The sequence below is a fragment of the Lithobates pipiens genome, unplaced genomic scaffold, assembly GCF_037356315.1.
Source record: "Lithobates pipiens isolate NorthernLeopardFrog02 unplaced genomic scaffold, aLitPip1_a1.2 Scaffold_22, whole genome shotgun sequence".
NCBI classification, from domain to species: domain Eukaryota; kingdom Metazoa; phylum Chordata; class Amphibia; order Anura; family Ranidae; genus Lithobates; species Lithobates pipiens.
Window position 1 is genome coordinate 124,416,736 of NW_027507784.1, and position 23,110 is coordinate 124,439,845.

The 23,110-nt window shown below is 40.9% G+C and overlaps 1 protein-coding gene across 2 annotated transcripts in view; it reads right to left on the bottom strand.

The window, feature by feature from the left end:
* Positions 1 to 229: 229 nt before the first annotated feature.
* The window catches only part of SH3BP4 (SH3 domain binding protein 4), a 76,250-nt gene continuing 53,369 nt past the window's right edge, over positions 230 to 23,110 (bottom strand). For both annotated transcript variants that reach the window (XM_077448218.1, XM_077448219.1), the window contains 3 exons: positions 10,727 to 13,086; positions 7,993 to 8,181; positions 230 to 1,652 (listed from right to left, as the gene is read on the bottom strand). In XM_077448218.1, the coding sequence (XP_077304344.1) occupies positions 1,428 to 1,652; positions 7,993 to 8,181; positions 10,727 to 13,086 (2,774 nt within the window). In that variant the 3' untranslated portion in view covers positions 230 to 1,427. The remainder of the gene's footprint in view (positions 1,653 to 7,992; positions 8,182 to 10,726; positions 13,087 to 23,110) is intronic.

The following is a 23,110-nucleotide window of genomic DNA, read 5'->3' on the forward strand; positions in this document are numbered from 1 at the left end:
AACGCAGTGCTGTATCGCAAAAAATGGCCTGGTCGGGGGGGGGGGGGAGGGGGGTTAATCTTCCAGAGCCGATGTGGTTAAGAAACTCTCTACTGCACAATATGTTCTTTACACAGGAAATACAAAATGTAAATAATTTACAAAAACCATCTACATACGAAAACCTTTTGTAGCCTTGGATTTTTAGATTCCAGAATATGAAAAGAGCAGTAAAAAAAATAAAAACAGATTTGTTTTTTTACCTTACATTTTTATTAGACTTATGTTAAAATCATGCGAGGTAGTTAGCAATCTGTCAGAAATAAAAAATAGAAATAGAAAATAAGGTCTGTCTGCCTGTTCCGGTCCTCTGCTTTTACTAGTCCCTGGCAGTCACTAGATACTAGGAAACCGTATGCAACCTCATTGTACGAGCCACCCTTCCTTGATGAAAGACATGTCATTTGCGATGCAAGCAGGATTGGTAAGCCCGCCAGGCTAGCAGGGCTTGGCTTGAATTAATACAACAAGTATAAGGCACAAAAATACTAACATTGGGACCTGAAGACCATTTAAAAATTAAAATCATCTGACCCAACACACCAGGCAGAAGATCACAGAACTTCCAAGCTAGGTCAGCACAACCAGTTAAACTGCACTGCAAGACACGGGGGTAAGGGTTTGTCCTGCCATTAGAACTGTCATTAGGAAATGTTAAGCCCACTCTAATTCTCATTTATTGCTTTAACAGGCACATGTAACAGCAGATTGTCTCATAGATGTTGCCCATATAAAGTCCAAAGCGGGCCTGTTGGATTTACCTACATATATACACATGGCTCCACATTTTAGCCAAAGATAAATAACACATGGTAACAAAAACATGATATAATTTTTTTTTTTTAAACACAGGGAGTGACATATAAAGCACAGATGACCCAGAAGGGGCAGTGATTACACAATACACGTGTATGAACTGAAATAAAAAGTAAAAACTAAACTATGGAAAAAAAAAAAAGTGTAGAATTCATTTGTGCTCATAAAGGAATCCAAAACAAGACAAATTGTCAGGAGGACCAAGTCTCTGGCCTATGAAGCACCCTGTGCCTGCGAATCATCCCTACATATTTACATTGTACACACATTCCTCGGTTAGAACAGACAGGAGAGAACTGGTGCCTGAAATCCATGGCCATCCAATGCATAAACTTCATTGTCTGTCCGTACTGATTTATAAATGCAGCACAAGGTTCAGATAACCCCCGAGAATACAGGAGTAATATATCACTAATATACATGAGCTCTCTGAAGAATTAGAGGACATTTACAACTTTCATACAAGAAAAACTGAAATTCCATAACGCCCCATAATATGTTCTTCTTCAGGCAGAATGGATCTCTAATAACAATGTGTTGACATAAATGACAAATCCTTCCCAAAGACATGATTAGATAACAAAGTCCTCATGTTCCTGGGTGCTAAAGGCCATTGACCGAAGGGTGTCCAGAGAATTTACAAGAATCAGCGTTCCCGTAAGATGTTTCCATCTCTTGGTGATAGGACTGCGCATTTTGTCCAGTCCTGTGTGGAGCTCCTGGATGACATCTCTGTAACTGTCGCCAATCTGAGCACTCCATGTCAGAAGAAAGTCATAGGCTGGTTTCCACATAGCCTGCAAAAAAGAAAAAAAAAAAAAAAATAGATTTAACACATTTTTAGAACACAGACACACAAGGCTTAAAAGTTGCCCTGGACATGTATAGCACTTTGCGTATGACTACACAAGGTTCACAAAGTGCCAAGGTGAGTGCCCAAGCAAAGCAACATCACAGGCTGCCCCCATGGCTTGGGACCCGAGTACAGCTCCCAAGGTTTTATTTTGGTTGCACCAAACCGGATGCAACTCTTCTATTGTGGTATTAGAACACAGAGAGGAATTCATTGAAGAGAAAAAATAAATAAACAAAACCAGTTAAACTAAAAGTGATTTCTCTGTAAGGGAGAAGAGGGCAGTCACTTTGGGGGCCAAAGTCCAGTCATTTGAAGGTGCCCAATTATAACCCAGGGTCTATGAATGTGCTGTACAATTAAAATAAAACCTCCAAGCAGCACAACATCTACATATATTATATATATATACATATATATATATATATATATACATATATACATACATATACACATATATACATACATATACACATATATACACATATATACACATATATACACATATATACACATATATACACATACACACACACACACACACTACCAAGAAACAAAAATTCTGAAAAATACAAAAAAAAAAAAAACACACACCACTTGCTGTTTGCTTGGCGCCTACATGCGTTTTAATAGTATTATTGTGGAAGAAATTAGAAAAACTATAGACCTGGTGTGGTCATACACCGCAAGCCTCCCAAAGATGTGCTTACCACCTTCTAAAAATACTATTTGCCTGGCGTCTGCTGATTCAGTGATTTCAATACTTCCTAAATCTACCTTTTCCCAGCTTTGATACCAGAGTTTGGACAAGGTGGAATGCTGCAGCAGTGCATAGGCAAGGCTCAGTTAGTATAAAGCCCTAGTGAAGATGGTTGTGTATAGACACTACCACTTTGCACTGATTGGGCTCAGCAAAATGAGTGCCTAATTTATAATAAAAACCATCACGTCTACTTTAATAATACTTGTAGTTTAAATGGTGGGTTCAGATTTTTTTAAAGCATAATCTAATCCCTCTACTGCCAGAAAAAAGACTAGCTAAGTCTTTACAAGAAGCATGTGTACAAAGTCAACAACAGTCATAGAAAAAAAACACTATTACTGTAAAAACAAAATTGTTCTGGGTTTATTAATAATTACTTTAGCGACTCAATACGGACTACAAACAATAAGTGTCACCGTACATGCAAATTATGTTTTAAACTGGAAACTAATTTGTTAACTCTTAAAGTTAATCTGTCTTTATACCCAGAAGAAGAAAACCTTTTGCTAGACCAGTCCTTAGCTTTTCTTTCTGCTAGAACTGACTTAATCCTAAAAGGCAGAAAAGTTAACAAGATTGGGAGTTTATATGAAGACACAGGGCGCAGCCCAGTGCTTCCATCCCTATTTACTGAAAATGGGAGGAGAGGTTGGGACTTTGTGTGAAGCGTGCAACCAGGGAGATATCACAACAAAAAAGTGTCTGGTGGGTACATAATAAGTTTAGAACTATATACATTGCATGAAGACATAATGCACAACAACGATATATACAGTCAATAAGATTTGTTATATATAAATTATATAGTGATATATTATAGTAACATATTACCGTATATACTCGAGTATAAGCCGAGATTTTCAGCCTCTTTTTTGAGGCTGAAAGTGCCCCCCTCGGCTTATACTCGAGTCACCGCTGTCTGACTGCTCGATCAGCGTATCGAGCAGACAGACAGCGGCCATTCTAAAATTCAAAAGCCGCACCTCCGTCTCCGCCTCCGCCTGTGATAGGCGGAACACTGAATTTCCCAGCAGTCAGTGTTCCGCCTATCACGGACATCCGCTCATCCTCGTACTACCGACGAATATGAGAGGATGTCCGTGATAGGCGGAACACAGGCTGCTGGGAAATTCAGTGTTCCGCCTATCACAGGTGAAGGCGGAGGCGCGGCTTTTGAATTTTAGAATGGCCGCCGAGAAGAGCGGCGATCCTGGAAGGACGGAGGAGGCTCGGGACGACGGCTCGGGACGGAGGAGGCACGGGACGGGCGGCTCGGGACGGGCGGCTCGGGACGGAGGCTCGGGACACAGGTAGGCTGGACACACACACACACACACACACACACACACAAGGCTGCACGGACACACACACACAGGGATGGATGGATGGATGGACACACACACACACAGGGATGGATGGATGGATGGATGGATGGACACACACACAGGGATGGATGGATGGACACACACACAGGGATGGATGGATGGATGGATGGACACACACACAGGGATGGATGGATGGACGGACACACACACACAGGGATGGATGGATGGATGGACGGACACACACACAGGGATGGACGGACACACACACAGGGATGGACGGACACACAGGGATGGACAGCCATGTCTCACCCTCGGCTTATACACGAGTCAATAAGTTTTCCAGTTTTTTTGGGGGTAAATTGGGGGCCTCGGCTTATATTCGGGTCAGCCTATACTCGAGTATATACGGTAGTTTATATTGTAGACATTGTGATGTGTTCTGGGGGGCCTCCCCTCCCCTCCCCCCCCTCCTCCTCCTCTCCTCTCCATGGTGTTGCAGGGGCTCTGACAGACGTTGCATTGATGCCACTCGCATTACATCATTTCCTGTGGTGTGACTCCTTGGCATCCTACAAGAGGCTACTTGGCGCCGTATGGCAAGGAGTGCCGCTGCGTGGCTGTTGGCGCCTCTCCTCCTTTTGGCCACCTGCGTGTCGTTGAAGGACACCCACAACCACATTGGAGTGTATATATGCTATCCTTCCAATCCCCATGGCTGTTACCCCTGCAATCACTGGGCACTATTGGACCTCAACTATTCACCTAGATACTGTAGGTAACTTGTTAACATTTTTCCCCCCTTCCTTCCTTCACTCGCTTATACAAGTTTTTTTCATTGTTTGTGGTTCATATGTCACTCCTGGTCTGTCACTATATTTTATTGGCCTTTTATTGGGGCCAAATTAAATCACCTATACCACCTTTACCTGCCCTTTAAGTACAGTTTTTCATTATGGTTTTGGTCCCAGCACTAGCAACACTCCATTTATTAGCTACTCCAATTTTATATCTTCATTTATAGTTTACACTTTACTATATATATATATATATATATATATATATATATATATATATATATATATATATATATATATATATATATATATATATATATATATATATATATATATATATATACTGGTTTGGATCCCATTTATTTTGAATATCTACGGGGTTCACCATCGGGGACTGCTGTTTTCTACTCGTAGGCCACCTTATGTTTCGGGGTTTCCCCCTCAGCTCCCGGGCCAAGTAACCTTTCTTGGCTGGCCTCCAGCCCTCCACGCATGCGCCCACTCACTAGCATGTCTGTAAGTAGCATTTGACAATTTCCTCCTATCCCTATAGATAGATCTCATATTACACAAAATTCAACTGTTAGTCATTTTAACAATTCTTGTAGACCTACCCTACATCTTCTCCTGAAGAGTGGCAGAAGCCATGAAATGCGTCAATATATTAGATGACCCCTGTGTTTACTTAGCAAGATTTTTTTTTACCATTCTACCCTTCATACCGATTTGGATTGTACCAACCAAGAAAGACTAGGTTTATTATTTTGTGGAGAAACGCAACGAGTTTTTACAATGTCTACAATATGAACTAATGTTATTTTACTATTGTGTCACTATTTAATTTATAAATAATAAATCTTATTGACTGTATACATCGTTGTTGTGCATTATGCCTTCATGCAATGTATATAGTTCTAAACTTATTATGTACCCACCAGACGCATTTGTTGCGATACCTCCCTGGTTGCACGCTTCATACAAAGTCCCAACCTCTCCTCCCATGTTTAAGCCTAAGGAAAAATCTGTGCTTCTCCCTCCCTTCTCCATTTGTGGGAAAGCAATAGGTTTGCCTTAGGCTAGGTTCACAGGTCTGGCTTCGGTAACCAGTTCAGGTGCAAATTTTTACTTGAAGTCGCACTTGAACCACACCCAAAATGGCAGGCCCGCCCCGAACATGTGTGAATCGGCACCATTGAAAGCTGGTCCGGTTCACACATTATACGAATCGGCTGCGAATCAAAACACATCTGATTCGCATATATGTGAATTGAGACTTAATTATCCCTATCCAGAGCAGCATTTGCTTACCCTTCATCACCAACTCTGTTTAGCTTCAGCAACGGGAGGAAATACCAAATAAGCCAATGAAGGAGAAGGGTAAGGTAAAATATGTGTGTCTGCAATAGTGCTGTGGGCTTGTTTAAATGGCATCAGGCTTATGAACAGGTTTTGTATTGCCATAGACTTGTACGGGAATTCAAAACTCATCTGATGCAACATAAATCCATCAACACAGACCCTTAAAGTGAAACTGTTGCTGGCCAATAGGCCACAGTTTGGAGACCACTGCTGTAGACTATAGATTTTTCTTCCCACTTTTCAATGTAAAGGAGGGAAGAATTCATAAATTTTCCCTCTAAGAAGTGTGCTGGCCAAAAATTAAAACCCAAATGCCAGACATTTTTAACATTACAGTTGGCAAGGTTTATAATAGTGGTGCAGGAGAGGACAGAGGGCTGGGCTGCGTATGACAGAGGCACATACTGACTCCAGTGTCAGAGCTCAGCAGCCCGAATATAGCAGAGTCAGTGTACGGGGAGAGGGTAGAAACTGCCAGGATCAGACCGGTATTACAGGTGATACAGGGGGCCAAATGACAACACAAGCACTGTACAACATGCTTTAAGGGAACAGGATCCGTTTTTTTTGGGTTAACAGCTTTAAGAGATTGTGGACATGATACAAGAGATGGTTAGAGACTGAGGATATGATACAAGAGATGGTCAGACTCCAGACTGCATTTTTCTTGAGCTTTCCTTGCAAAAAAAATAAATAAATGAAAGTGCCACTAATGGCTAACAAATTTATATTAAATTTAAAATTGATATTAAAACATTGAATACAATTATATATATATAAAAAATGTTTTTTTTTTTTTAAACTGGCGATTACGGTTTTCGGCTACGTGCATTTTCGGTACAAAAATTTCCATTCAGTTTGCCCCCAATTTATAACCTTAACAGGTTTTTTTGCGGTCTTTCCCAACTTGGGAGGTTCTCCCTTACCTCATGTCCAGGTGATGGATGAAGGACGTGAGAGGAAATCTCCACCTAAACCTTTTGAGAGGCTTAAACAGAATCTGTGTGTAACACTAACCTTTTAAACAAGCTAGTTGGATTTTATATGGCGTAGTTCGATTTTGACCCCATGCATCACCATTGTGATGTTGGATTCTTTTAAAATTGTAATAAAAAAAAAAAAAAAAAAAAAAAAAAACTTACCTATTTTTAAATCTATTTTTGGATGTGGTAAGTTATTAGCTGCCCAGTTTTTTGTATGCAAGCCTTTAGGATAGATCCATGGATTAAGCCATCACTCATAGATCTAAGTGACATGCAGTGTGCAACATGCCTGTAAAAATCGCAATCTTCGTGGAGCAGGCTTGATTGCCGCTCAGATTACTACTCTATAAGCAATCATCAGTTCTCTAGGGTTGGATTCACACTGCATGAATGTTTACATGCATTATGGGAAAGCAACCCGTTCAATTCTGAGCTTGTTGCCAACCCATTGCAACAAAATTTTATTGCAACTGCTTTTTTTTGTTTTTGTTTTACACCATGCATTGTGGTCCCATTGAATGAAACATGAACGGCACTGTGTTTTTTTACACCATGCATTTGTTTTAAACTGAACAGTTTACTTTGCATTACTGTAATGCACAGATCTATTGTAAGCTCTTCTGAGCAGGGCCCTCTTAATCCGCTTGTATTTTTATTGTATTGTAACTGCATTGTCTCCTTTTTATATTGCTGGCGCTATATAAATCCTGAATAATAATAATAAAGATCTGAATATATGTTTGAATTATTTTTACTGTGTAGGTTATAGCGAAAGATTATAGATTTTTTTTTTTAAATCAGAAGTCCTAATCTGTACAGCATCGTTACAGGTTTACTCCAGTCACTGTACCAGGAGATCATCATTTATTAATTCAATAGGAAGATCCTTCAGATAACTTTGCCAAGAGTACCAGAAACTTCCCAAAGACACAATCATTGAACCCTAGCTTTAAATAAAACAACCACCATGCTCAGCACAGTTTTAGGCGTTCAGTAAATTAAGGTTCTGCTTAAAAAGGATTCTGTGTTACAAGACGAAAATGTGCCAGATTCCCCTTACCTCGCTATCAAGAACGCCATTCTTGTCACGATGTGGTGCTTCATAGCCATCCATTTGCTGTTTGGACACTTTAGCTAGTTTCTCTGCCAACTCTCTCCAACGCTGAGCAACCTCAACCGCTGTAGTAAGCAAGACAAAATCCTGAATCAGGCGGACCACCAAACCTTGGCAGTCCATCTTCAACAAGGCCTAAGCAAAAAAAAAAAAAAAAAAAAAAGAAGAAGAAGAAGAAGAAGAAAAACCAAACATCATTCTATAGTCAATGCAAAAGAATGGTTTTATTGACTACAATATTTATAGGAAACAATTACGTGTAGAGACCCACACTATAAACAAGATATAACAAACTGGGAACCCATTTGTTAATCTGCCTTGGATCACCCAGCAACCAACCCATCGCTCTCACTGAATAAATTATAGCCCATAAAAGCTCATGGTAAAACCGTGCTAAAATTAACATTCTGGTAACTTTGCTGCTGTTCAAGCTCTTCCAAAGTAGGTGGAAGCTCATCTGACCAGCTGGGCTCAAGTTACAGCCCCCATCGTTGAAGTTAAAGTCACTTATAAAAAAATAAATAAAAAAAAAGTTAAGGGTTTGTCATTACTTGCCTTATTCTTAAAAAAGCTAGATTCATGGCTGTGTCTGACTTCAGGTGGTTGCAAAGCCTAAACATTTTTTTTACCTTAAAGCGAAAGGAAAGTCAAAAGGAACAGACAGACTGCCAGGAACTAGCATTTCAAAAGAAGATGATAGCAATGGCAGTTTCCATTACCTCTCATGAGGAGGACAACGACTCTTGAGTACTGCATGGACTGCCTCCCAGCTATGAAGAGGCAACTAGGTAAATCTATAGCCAATTAGTATGAGCTGGCTTCACGGTCATATCTACTTAGCTGTGACTGAAGATCTAAAAACTTCCCAGTTTCATGTTGATGTTCACAAAGGCCGCAAGTTCTGCTCTAGACACGCATACTTCTTTTTTAAGTATACATTTTCAGAATGAGCAGAAGAAAAATTTCAGTAAAAATCTTTGCAGGCAACACTACCCATTCCCATTGCTTCATAGTGCTTGTCATCATGCAGACCACACAAGTAAGATTGGCTATAGCCATTGGAGAATGGTCAAATGTGCAGGTGCAACTAGACAATCTTCAAAGCAACAAACCACCTAACCACTGCAGTGTGTGGCATAAATAGTACAGTTCTGCCAACCTAACAAGCACATTTCAAAAAAAGGGAGGATGAGAGCACAAGATGTGCAATGCCTTCTAACGGTTCACATCCTGGGTGGGGGAAGAACCATGATTGGTAAGTGTTTGATAACCTACACACAATATATTATTCTTACTGGGCGTGGGCAGAAACACACAGAACTTAAGTTTTTTTTTTTAAATACCAAGGCAGAATACACAGACCATGCTAATAAAATATTGATAATAACCAAGCTATTGTTCATCCATCTGAACCTGTCTGGGGATCCACTATATATTTTCCCAAGCTGACCACCACCACTATAAATCTGCAATATTTCACAGGGCTTTACGTCCCTTCAGATTAAAAGCTTACTGGGATTCTATAAATACAACCGTCTATTGGGATTAGAAAAAAATTGCTTAAATTAAAATTCTAAAAAGGCACCAGGTCAATATAATTATTTTACGTAATGAAAACACAACATCTCCTATACTTAACTCAGCTTTTAGAAAAGGAATATGAAATTCAGCGCAGTCTGCATGATGAATAACATTTTCAGCTTTTATGATTGATGATTTTCCAGCTCTCTGGTCATTACCAGGGGCAAAACAGTATTTCCATTTACTGAATTTACATCAAGACATAAGCATTCCAGCTTTTAAAAATGTGTCCATCACTGGATCGTGAAATTGTTAGAGGCCACCGCAGTAAAACAGGTCACTGACCACCTATACATCTACATTGCAGAACATGAAGCGTGTGCGCTGTAGACAAGTTGGGGAGGGGTTGAGTGAAGCATACTATTATATTCTTTTAGTCAATGCAGATGCAGGCTGTATATAAAACCTGTTTAATATAGTATCATGTTCCTCAGTCAATCACACTAGGCTTTTAGAATAAAGCATACAATTGCATAATCCGAGTATAAAGTTGGCCATACACCACACAACGACAGTGGCTAGCCCCTGGTCCTGCTTAAAATATATACATTTTTTTTATTCTAAAAGTCCTAATTTAGGACCATGGGCAACTAAATCCGTTCAAATACTCTGAACGGAAACCAGTAAGCTTGGAAAATCCTTAAAATGCTAGGTACAGTATAAGAGGATGCCCATTGATGGGATCTTCTGTTCTCACACCCGCAACACAAAAAGTATCGGGCTGCTTTTTTGTTCCGGGTGTGAGACAGATAGGAAGGTCTTGTACCACACCTAGAACACAGTGCTGTCTACTGCATGTAGCTGAAGCTGCATAGAATTTATACAGTGTCCAGCCCAGTGGGCGCACAGGTTAGTGACGGAGACAATTTGTGCTAGCTGTGAAAGTAAAGCTTTAACTAAAACATACCGCAGCATGCACAAAGATTGCTTGCACTCCACTTTTTTTTTTTTTTTTTTTTTTATATAACCGTTGGCACGTTTTTACCCCAGTCATGTGAAGATCAGAGGTTTTAACAGTGTAAATTAAAACAGTAATCTGTGTAGACCATTACTTGACAAACAAACAAGTCAAACTATTACAGCATGTAGCTCATCTTACCGAAATTAGCTCTTTTTGGAATGATTTCCTTTCCTTTCCCTCATTGTTATTGCACTCTTCTTTCAGTTTCTCCAGCACAGATGCCACTCGTTCTGACTCACTTTCTAGTTCCACGCGACAGAAGTAGGAAAGAGGAAGGTTTCCATATCCAAGTGCATCAGCAAAGGACCTCCAGCTGCCGATGTTCTCCATTAAAAGAGTTCGCACTGATGCATATATGTACGTTAAGAATTTGCATGGACGCAAGATCTGCTCTAATAAGGTGCCTGTGGTCAACTCTGGACCAGAAAAATAGCTTGGTTTTACTTTGCCTACTACTAGTACATTTTTTGCATGAACCAGGCCCAGTTTTCCTTGATGATACCCAATGTACCATTCTTTAGTCCACAACTGTCCCTTAAGCTTGATTTTTTCCTCGCTCAAGAGAGCCATCACATCTCCCTTCTTGTACTCGAGTAAATATGGATTTTTGCTTTGACGCACCACAGTCTTTATTAGTTTCCCATATTTCAGGTTTGTTACTGGTCGATCCTGAAATATTGGATATTTGCATGTGATCGCAAGGGGAGACAAAACAATCTTTGCAACTTCTTTTTTCTTGAGAAATCTTCTTGGTCCAGTGGATTTCAGCCCCGTTTTTGGTGGTGGCCGTGGAGTCTGTACACAGTATTGTGACAAGATGTTACCCAATTCATCCCTAACTTGCACCCTCAGTGTGAAGTCAGAAAGTTGTTCAGGATCATGGCAACTAATGGGAAATATTAACCTGCTAACTTTTCCAAGCTTTAGTTGGAAACCTCTCACAATCTTTCCCTGATCTCCAGCATCTACTCTGTAGTTTGTCATATTGGAGAAAAGGCAAATCTGAAGATCCTGAGGCTTGGGAAGCACAAACTGTTGTTTGCCCCACAGATGTAAAGTCACTGGTGCTGCCCCATGAGTCTGTTGGCCTACTTCATTGACTAGAAGTGTCTTGGGTGCACAGTCATGACCAAAAATGGCTACAACAGCCTTAAACAAAGGATGAATATGTTTAGGCCCATATAGTCCAACAGTGATCCTTTTATTAATATAGTCCCAAACATTGCAAGGAGGCACAATATTTTGTGCTTGAGCCACCATCACTATATACATAACTGGCTCAAGATTTTCCAGCTTTACTTGAATCGTGTCTCCATATGTGTAGGAGTGTGGCAGCAAGCTGTATGGACCTTCTTTAGTATCACTACGCAAACATTTTATTGCTACTGTATTTTGACCAACAACATTATTGCGCAATTCCACAGATGCTTTTACCTCTAGGCTTAACGAACTTTGTACTTCCATGTTGCTCAGTTTGATTTCCATCACAGGGCTTACAGTGGTACATTTGTCATTATTGAGTTCTAAGGGCGGATCCAACATAGCTTTTAAGGAGATTTGCTGTGTCTCACCTGGAGCTACATGTCTTTCTGGAACATGTATACTAATATTTGTATCCGGAAGCTGCACGGCACCCCCTGAGCTGTCCAGCCTGCAGACAATGCTAGTCTCCACAGGCTGAGTCTGACCCCAGCCAGGATTCTGGCCCAACAAGTCTAGATCATGGCAGGACCGGGCCAGCTTGCGGTGGTTGAGCCATGCAATTCTGAAATCCTCCCTACTCTGGAACTGCTCAGGAGCTGGGGACTTGAGACCAGCAAAGAAGCTGCCCGTGGCTGGACTCTCAGACTTTGCCTGGAGGATGGACAGCTCAGAGAGGCTGTAGGAACGCTTGCTCCGGAAGAATGGGTTGTCCCTTCTGACAGTGACGGGCTCTTCAACAACATTTGTTTGATGATTGGCACGGGGTAACAGATCTAAGAACACATCGGTACTTGTTTCTGTAGAGCTAACAGAAGGGGGAGCCAATGGATCAAACAGTAATAAATCAACAGAATTTACGGAATCATCCCCATTCTTCTTTTCTGTTATCAAAGGCCCATTGACAAAGGGATTAGACACAGCTGGCTTCAAAAAAGGGTTGTTGTTATTGGTTTTAACAGAGTTCTGATTTAAAAAATCTGTCCAATCACCCAAGAGATCCATCTCCTTTACTCCATCAGCACTTTCCAACAGTCCGTCTATCATACCGCTGTCACTCAGACAAGAATCTCTGTAATTGACAGGTTGCACATATGCAGATGGTATGTAACCCATTTCTGTAGTATTGTGTGCGTACCACCATTCTCCACCAGATGTGTCCAGCACATACAAATGTTCTCCCTTGGAAAATTTCAAGGTGGTGAAGTTGCTGGGACAATAATCCTTGATGGCCACCACTTCCTTAACATTCTCGAGTGACGTAGGACTATCAACACGCAAAGAGCTTGGCGATAACACTAAAAAGGGATGAGAAGGAAAAAAAAAAAAAATTCAGTTAGAAGAGAACATTTTCTTGCCCAGCAAATAAAAGCAACTCAACCAACAAGTAGAACACCTGTCAAAAGAGGTGTTTAAAGAAAGCACATTGCCCAACTCACACATAGTTCTAGGGCTGCAACATAATCAGTGTCAATTTAGTAGACTAAAACATTTTAGTTGACTAAATGAATCCTAATTTTAGTCGACTAAAATACGACAAAAACTAAAACAATTGAGATGACTAAAATACCACTAAAACTAAAAGCCATTTTAGTCAAAAAGACTATGACCAAAACTAAATTGCCATTACTAAAATGTACTGGAGATTTTAGTCGAATAAAACGTAGGACATTTTAGTCGACTAAAACTTACTGGAGATTTAGTCGACTAAAACAATTGCAGAAGACAAAAAAAACTAAAATGCCATTTTAGTCCTAATACTAAAATTAACACTGAACATAATTTGCAGTGAAGCTAAATGTGTCCAGAACTTAGAAAATTCCTGATGCCATCTATTGTTTCTAATTCAATCTGTTTGTAAGTGTTATTTTCGTAATAAATGATTCCCTTTAAAATGCTATCCTTCTCAAAAGTGAAGTTTCAGATTTGGGTAGGTACTGCAGGTTTGAGTCACTCACCAGCTTCTTACACCAATCAAGAATGCCACCCACCAGATTTCTAGGTTCAAACTCTTATGCCCTGTACACACGATCTGAATTTAGGTCGGAAAAAGCTCCGATAGTTTTCCCGATGCAATTCACACCAAATTCCGACCGTCAAGAACGCGGTACAACACGTATGTCAGGACTACAAAAAGGAAGTTCAATAGCCAGTAGCCAATAGCTTCGGTCTCGTAGTTGAATCTGAGCATGCGTGAGCTTTTGTGCGTCGGAATTGAATACACGCGATGAGAATTTCCAATAGAAACGTTTTCCGTCTGATCTTTTGCTGGTGGAAATTCAGCCAGCAAAATTCTGATGCAGAATACACACCGTCACATTTTCTGACGAAAAGCTCTCATCTGTATTTTGCTGGCCGAAATTCTGACTGTGTGTACACGGCATTAGAATTTCCAAGTGGCTATAGCCATTATGGGGTGGTCTAACTCTCTAGAAGAAGTTGTAATTTTATCCAGATATGTCGATTGCAGCAAAAGCAGTTAAAGTCTTCTTAAAAATAAATAATAATAAAAAAAAACCATACGCAAAAGTGGTCATTGTTTGATTCGCAAAATCAACAAGTTTTTAGCGGAGATTATACTTTACTGGTTAGAATAAGCAGCAATAAACCAGTCTATGCAGCCAAGTTTGTGAAAACAAAGGATAACAACTGCCGACAATTGATCTCACTTGGAAAAAACAACAAAGAATTACCTGCTAATAAGGGAGGGCCAAATCCGTGGAATTCAAATATGTTTACTGTAATCTTTGAATTGTTTATATAAAATACAAAGTCAAAAAAGAAGAATATTTCATTAGGAATATTTCAAAGAATGAAAAGTAGGATAGTACCTGGAATATCAGAAAAATTACAGTATGTATAGCCAATTTCTGTTTCCTTCTGGGGATGCACAAGATATCATGTTTTAGAAAAGAAAAAAAAAAAAAAAAAAAAAGTACCTTTTAGATGCACTTTAAAGTGCCAGTAACATAGTGCTGTGAAAAACGATTTGCTCCCTTCACGATTATTTTTCCCCCCCGCATATTTTTCACACTTTTTTTAAATGAGGATTTCATGTATTAAGGGAAAAAAGTTGTCCAAACCTGCCTAACCCTATGTGAACAATCATGAATGTAACTAATTAAACATTTTTTTGGGGAAAGATTCGTTAAATGTCACTTGCCGCACCCAGGCCCGATTACTGCCAGACCTGTGGAATCGAGAAATCAAATCAAATAGTAGCTGTCTTACAAAGTAAAGCACGCTAAAAGATCTCAAAAAGCCACACATGTCGCAACCTAAAACTCAAGAACAAATGAGAAACAAAGTAATTGAAAAGCATCAGTCTGGAAAGGGTTACAAAGCCATTGCTAAGGCTCTGGGACTCCAGCGTACCATGGTGAGAGCCATTATCCACATATTAAGAAAACATGGAACAGTAGTGACCCTTCCCAGGAGTAGCCGACCCACCAAATTTACTCCAAGAGCATGACAACTCATCCAGGAGTTGATAAAAAGAGCTGCAGGCCTCACTTGCCTCAGTAAGGCTGGATGCACACTTCGTTCGCATGCGGCTCACAGCAGAGATGCAGTGCATCCCTGTTCTCCATTTCAGGGACGAATCTGGCCCAAATTCTTGCTTTTTTTGCGTTTTTGGACCTGAAACTGAGCCAAAAGACGCATGGGACCTCTGTGCAATCCGCTTTGTGGCCTCCACGAAGATGTGTGAACTGGCTCCATTGAGAGTCGGGAACACTCCTATCATACGAATTTAATTCGTACTAGTGTAAACCCAGAACCCTACATTCACTATATCTGGTCTCCAACAGTACAAAACATGAAAATGCAAATATTTTAGTAAATAGTAACTGCTAAATACCCCTCATCAGCAGTATATAGAAGTCTTGTGACTTCTATCAGTGTCTGGTTCTTAAAGTGTAAATGCAGAAAAAAAAAAAATAAAAAAATCAGCACAGTACCACCCCTTTACGAAAAGCTGCCGAACACCAAGGATCAATTACCAAATCCCAAAATAAAATATCTCAAACAGATGGTACAGCGCTCTAACTATAATAAAATGGTTACTAACATATTCAAATTAATTAAAAGTCCAAAAGATAGCTTTTGTGTCAAAAAGTCCACGTGGAGAATCTTCAGTGGTATACAGTCAGTTCATGCATAAAGTGACTTAGTGCCAAGGGGGGACCACCACCAATGGTAAAATTGGCTGCTCACCTCATCGTATGGACCCTTTAAATTACAGATGGTCTTATGCACTTAAATATCAACAAATTCTTATCAACTCGTCCAATCGCTGTACTCCTCTCAGACAATATCCGACCGGTTCACACAACGAAAACACAGCTCTCCCCCATTCAGAGTCAAATGAACTGACACGTTTGTGGAATACCCACACTGGATCGGTATATAGCAGTATTCACATTTCCTCAGACCATGTGGATAGAAAGACAGGCCATAGTGCTCTCCATAGAAAAGCATTTTAATGATGAATATACATAATAAAAAAAAAAAAAAAAAACACTTACAATAACGAAGCTTCATACAATCGTTAAAATGAACAATGACCGCGGGTGACGTCACGTGATCTCTGTCCGTACGTTACGTCCCTATGGGCGGGACTTCATCAGCGGACATGGAAACTACGCGACACCCAATATATAAATAGACAATAAGGGGTTCCTATAGTACGCCTACTGTGAGCATGACGTGACGGACAACCTCTCCATGTTTACGAAAGTTACCAAGGTAACAACACATCCTGTCGTGTAGTACGAATCTACACGATAACAGGCAAAGACCTCGGGGCAGCCCTTGTGAATTTAAACAAACGTTACCATGTTAACAGCTCATCCCATCATGCCTATCCGCACGATGCAAATGAGCACAACAACGAGCGGAATTTAAAAAAGGTATCATATCAATATTTGCAAACACTGCCGTTGCAACAATGAATCCCTTCCCCTTATATATGTCCGTCACGTCCTGCTCACAGTAAGCACACTATAGGAACCCCTTATTGTCTATTTATATATCAGGTGTGGCGTAGTTTCCGTGTCCGCTGATGAAGTCCCGCCCATAGGGACGTAACGTACGGACGTCACCCCGCGGTCATTGTTTATTTTAACAATTGTATGAAGCTTCGTTATTGTAAAGCCTCATACACACGATAAGACTTTGTACAAACTTTCCCTTGGATTTTTGTACAAAGGGCGTCGGCCCTGAACTTGTATTGCATACACACAGCAGGACTTTTTCAGCCAACTTTCACCAAACCACGTGGTTTTTCTGCTCTTTACCGCCACCTTTGGTCAACTTCTGTATTGTTGTCTGATCTTTTGCATTGGTTCTGAGCATGCCTGTTTGCACTTTGTACAAAAGTCCTATGGTTTTCTGTACACACGATCAGACTTTGCTCCATCGGACTTTTGTTGCCAGAAAGTTTGTCCGTTCGCACAGCCAACAAAAGTCCGATGAAAACCAAAAAAGTTTGTCCAATGGAGCGTACACAGTCGGATGTTGCTCCAAAACAGCTAATTTGCATGTTTGTTGTCAAAAAGTCTGATTGTGTGTATGGGCCTTTAGTGTGTTTTTTATGTATATTCATCATTAAAACGGTTTTCTATGGAGAGCACTATGGCCTGTCTTTCTAGCCACATGGTCTGAGGAAATGTGAATACTGCTATATACCGATCCAGTGTGGGTATTCCACGAACGTGTCAGTTCATTGGACTCTGAAGGGGATCTTTGGACTTAATTTTAATATGTTAGTAATTATTTTATTTTAGTTAGAGCGCTGTACCATCTGTTTGATATATGGTTCTTAAAGCGGGACTGTACTGGGGAAAAAAAAAATATTAAAAGCCAGCAGCTATAAATACTACAGCTGCTGACTTTTAATAAATGGACATTCACCTGTCCCGGGGTCCAGCGATGCCGGCAGCCGAGGCAGATCGATCGCTCAGCTCTCGGCTGCTGCCGTCACCATTCTAGGTGAGGGAATCAGGAAGTGAAGCGAATCGGCTTCGGTTCCCTAATGCGCATGCGCGAGTCGCGTAGCGCAATAGGAATTGTCCGCGCTGTCTCTGGGACCCGTGTGTGTCCCAGCAGACAGTGCGGCAGGGCAGGAAGAGGCATAGACTCCCATGGGAGTCTATGCCCGGAAGTGGGTGTAAATACCTGTCTTTGACAGGTATCTCCACCCCCTCCCCCCGAAAGGTGCCAATTGTGACACCGGAGGGGGGGAGGGTTCCGATCAGCGGAAGTTCCACTTTAGGGTGGAACCCCGCTTTAAAGTGGTTGTAAACCCTTACAAACCACTTTGACCTACAGTTAAGCCTAGATTAAGGCTTGCCTGTAGGTCCAAGAAATATCTCCTAAACCTATTACGGTTTAGGAGATATTTACCCAAAGACAGCCACCGCTGTCTACGGCGCACTGGGCAGGCCGCAGCGATATGCCGCGAGTGTTGGCTCCCATGCGCAGGAGTAACGTCATTGCTGCTCCGGCGAATCACAGCGCCGGAGCAGCGAGACCCACCAAGAAGATGGACGCTTGGAATTACAGGGGACAGCGGTGACTTCGCTGGCTCCTGTGTCAGGTAAGTGACACATAATGGACTGCTATGCGATGCATAGTAGTCCATTATGCTTTACCTTTGCAGGGAATCAAAGAGGAAGTAAACCCATCAGGGTTTACTTCCTCTTTAAAGCTTGTAGGAGGAGCATCGATGACCCCTGATCCTGTCTGGACAGTACCAATAGGCCCTGTGCCAATTACATACACCCTCCCAAAGAAAATAAAAAAAATAAAAATAAACTCTAGCAATATACATCCCCAACTGAGCATGTGCAGAGTGACTTCAAAGGCTCTGTGCCACCAGGATTGGGGACAGTGGAAGGGAAGGATCAGAGAAGACAGGATCAAGCAGCCTTTTAAAGGATTACCCCATTAGGTTCCACAGTGAGTATAACAAGCATGCTTTACGGCATATACACACTTATTTTACTGTTGGTTTAGTAAACACTTTAAGGTCAGCGTTCACAATTTAAAAATAAGATTTGGGGGGGGGGGCAGGGGGAAATGGCACCTATGGGAGAGTTTCAAGGCCAAAGCCACTGCTGACCAAAAAGGAACACATTTGCCAAAAAACATCTGGATTATCCCAAAGACTTTTGGGCAAATATTCTGTGGACAGATGAGACAAAAGTTTAACTTTTTGGAAGGTGTGTGTCTGTTACATCTGGCGTAAAGCAAACAGCTTTTCATAACAAAGAACATCATGCCAACAGTCAAACACGGTGGTGGTAGTGTGATTGTCAGGGGCTCTTCAGGACCTTGATGCCATAATTGATGGAACCATGAAGTCTGCACTCATTCAGAAAATCCTGAAGGAGAATGTCTGACCATCAGTTTGTGAGCTCAAGTGCACTTGGGTTATGCAGCAGGACAATGATCTGAAAACACAAGTTCCCCTTTGAATGCCTCAGAAAAAAAAAACGAAATGAAGGCCTAGTCACAGTCCGGACTAAAACCCAATTAAAACCCAATTAAGACCATGGCACAGCATCTCAAACAGACCATTCATGCTGGAAAACCCTCCAACTCCGCTGAATTAAAACAATTCTGCAAAGAGTGGCCCAAAAGTCCACACAGTGATGTGAAAGACTCATTGCCAGTTATCACAAATGCTTGAATGCAATTGTTACCACCAAGGCTGGCACAACCAGTTATTGGGTTCAGGTGGCAATTACTTTTTCACATAAGGCCAGGCAGGTTTAGACAGCTTCCCCCCCCCCCCCCTTCATGAATTAAATCATTTAAAAAAATGCATTTTGCATTTACGCAGGCTATTTTTGTGTAATAGTAAAATGTGTTTTGATGATCTGAATCATTTAAGGGTGACAAATATGTAAAACAATCAGGAAGGAGGCAAAATATTTTTTTACAGCGTCATACTTTCTGTGCTAGGGTTACAGCATATCATATCTATGGAGCAACATTTGTGGGAAAGTGTTTTGCAGTCCTAACACAAATTTTGTCAATTACACATACACACACACACATACATAACACACATACAATGCTGTGAAAAAAGTATGACCCTTTCTGATTTTTTTTTTGCATATTTGTCACACTTAAATGATTCAGAGCAAACAAATTTTACTATTACATAAAGAGAACCTGCGTAAATGCAAAAATGCAGTTTTTAAATGATGATTTTATTTATGAAGGGGAAAAAAAATAAAAATAAAAAAAAAAAATATATAAAAAAAAAAAAGCTGTCCAAACCTCCCTGGCCCTATGTGAAAAAGTAATGCCCCCTAAACCTAATAACTTGTTGTGCCATCCTTGGAGGCAACAACTGTAATCAAGCATTTGCAATAGCTTGCATTGAGTCTTTTACATCACTGTGGAGGAATTTTGGCCTACTCTTTGCAGAATTGTTTTAATTCAGCCACATTGAAGGGGTTTCCAGCATAATTAGCCTGTTTAAGGTCACGCCTCAGGCATCTCAAATCGGATTTAAGTCCAGACTTTGGCTAGGCCACTCCAAAACCTTCATTTTGTTTTGTTTGAGTCAGAGGTGGACTTGCTGGTGTCTTTAGGATCATAACCAAAGTGTGCTGGAGCTTGAGGTCAGGAACTGATGGCTGAACATTCTCCTTCAGGATTTTCTGGTAGAGCTCAGAATTCATGGTTCCATCAATTATGGAAAGTCATCCAGGTCTTCAAGCTGCAAAGCAGCCCCAGACCATCACTCTACCACCACGTCTGACTGTTGGTATGATGTTCTTGTTATGAAATCCTGTATTAGTTTTATGCCAGATGTAATGGGATGCACACCTTCCACAAAGTAACATTTTTGTCTCATCAGTCCACAGAATATTTGCCTAAAAATCTTGGGAATAATCAAGATGTTTTTTGGTAAATATGAGATGAGCCTTGGTGTTTTTTGGTCAGCAGTGGCTTTGGTCTTGGAACTCTCCCATGGATGCCATTTTTGCCGAGTCTCTTTCTTATTGTTGAATCAGTCGTCGTCATGCTCTTGGAGTAATTTTTGTAGTCCATCCACTCCTGGAAGGTTCACCACAAGTTATCTTCATTTGTGGATAATGGCTCTCCCCGTGGTTCACTGGAGGTCAAAAGCCTTAGAAATGGCTTTGAACCCCTTCTTAAACCAATACGTGTACATTACTTCGTTTCTAATCTGTTCTTGAATTTTTTTTTTTAGATTGTGGCATAATGTGTGGCTTTTTGTGATCCGTTAGCGTGCTTCACTTTGTCAGACAGCTTCTATTCTAGATTTCTTGATTCAACAGGTCTGGGTGTGGCAAGTGAAATTAACTATCCACAAATTTGTGGTTACTCACAGTTCATGCATGATTCAGCATGGGAGGGGGCAATTACTTTTTCACATAGGGCCAGGCAGGTTTGAACAGCTCCCCCCCCCCCCTTAGAAAAATGAATGAAATAGTAATTTAATAACGGAATCTTAGATTTACTCAGGTCATGTTTGTTTAATATTAAAATTTATTTGATGATGATCTGAATCATTCAAGTGTGAGAAATACGAAGGAAAAAAAAAAAAAAAAAAAAAATCAGGAAGGGGCAAATACTTTCACAACACTGTATTTTTTACATTGTAAGCTCTAACGAGCAGGGCCCTCAGATTCCTCTTGTACCAAATTGTAAGGTAGCTGTAAATGTCTGCCCTCATGTTGTAAAGCGCTGCGCAAACTGTTGGCGCTATATAAAACCTGAATAATAATAATAATAAATAATATCTATAGGAAGAGTTTTTGTCATAAGACATGCAAAGTCTGTTTTGCCCAAAAAAATAAAAAAAAAACTCTTCCCTGGCCCCTTCAGTTTTAAAATTTTGTGTAAACTACGCGTCACATGTGCCAAGGACAATGCAACGCCTGTATGTTACATCATTAGTGGCCAACTAATGGCTGAAAAGAAGCCTGGAAGCAGCAGTGTTGGGAGGTGGCATCAGCTTAAAGCGGTTGTAAACCGCTGATGTTCAAAAAAATAAATAAAAACCTGCAAGGCAATGGGATAATGTGTTAGTATACAATGCATACTAGCACATTATGAAATACTCACCTTGGAACAAAGCCCTCCAGTGCTGTAAAGTCACCACTGAGAGGGCTGAAATGTTCCCCCATCTGTCTTCTGGGTTTGTGAGATCCGAAATGCGATTGGCCAGAGCCACGATGATGTCACTCCAGAGTATGCATGCAGGAGACACCATTTCCAGCACAAGCTCTGAAGGCCCAGCACTGTAAGGCGGACCCTTCAGAGCCCATGTGCCGATGAGGTCATCGGATGCATGCAGTCTTAAACTAGCACAGTTTAGGACAGGGATATGCAATTAGCGGACCTCCAGCTGTTGCAAAACTGCAAGTCCCATCATGCCTCTGGATGTCATGCTTGTGGCTGTTAGTGTCTTGCAGAACTACAAGTCCCATGAGGCATAGCAAGACACTAACAGCCACAAGCATGACATCCGGAGGCATGATGGGACTTGTAGTTTTGCAACAGCTGGAGGTCCGCCAATTTCATATCCCTGGTTTAGGAGATATTCAGAGATATTCACAGTACCTACAGGCAAGTCTTATTATAGGCTCACCTAGAGGTACAAGTGGTAGTACAGAGTTTACTACCACTTTAAACAGCAGAAATGGTTAGAGGTTTGTGCAATCCAAATGGCATATGTAGAAGTGATCCCTCTCCAGCCAGTCCCTGCTCTTCTGTGCAAAATGTCCAATACTTCGTTGCTGATCGCATAATTGAATGGACCTAAAGTAAGACAGATGAGAGCTACAGATCTGGTCACTGCCCCGCACTATGCAATAGATAAGGAAAGAGGTCTGTGCTAAATTCCACATGAGCTGGTAAAAGGACAGAGAGGAATCACTGATGTAGCTGGCCAGCTTGAACTTGTAATATATGCAAAGAATCCCTGTCCTTATGCAAGAAATATGTAAAGATATATAGCAAGGTGAAGAAAAGATCCTGGACCTGTCAACACTAAGACCCTTTTCACACTGAGGCGGTTTTCAGGCGTGTTAGCACTAGAAATAGTCTTTAAATAACGCCTGAAAACCGCCTCCAATTAATTTCAGTGTGAATTTTTGCACCGGCCCCAGTGTGCATTAGGAAAAGTCCTGCAAGCAGCATCTTTGCAGTTTGGGAGTGCTGTTTACACTGCTCCCAAAACACCCTGCCCATTAAAGTGAATAGGCAGCGCATCAGAAGCACCGTTACAAGGGCACTTTTAACCCCTTCTTTGGGGTTAAAAGCACCCCGCTAGTG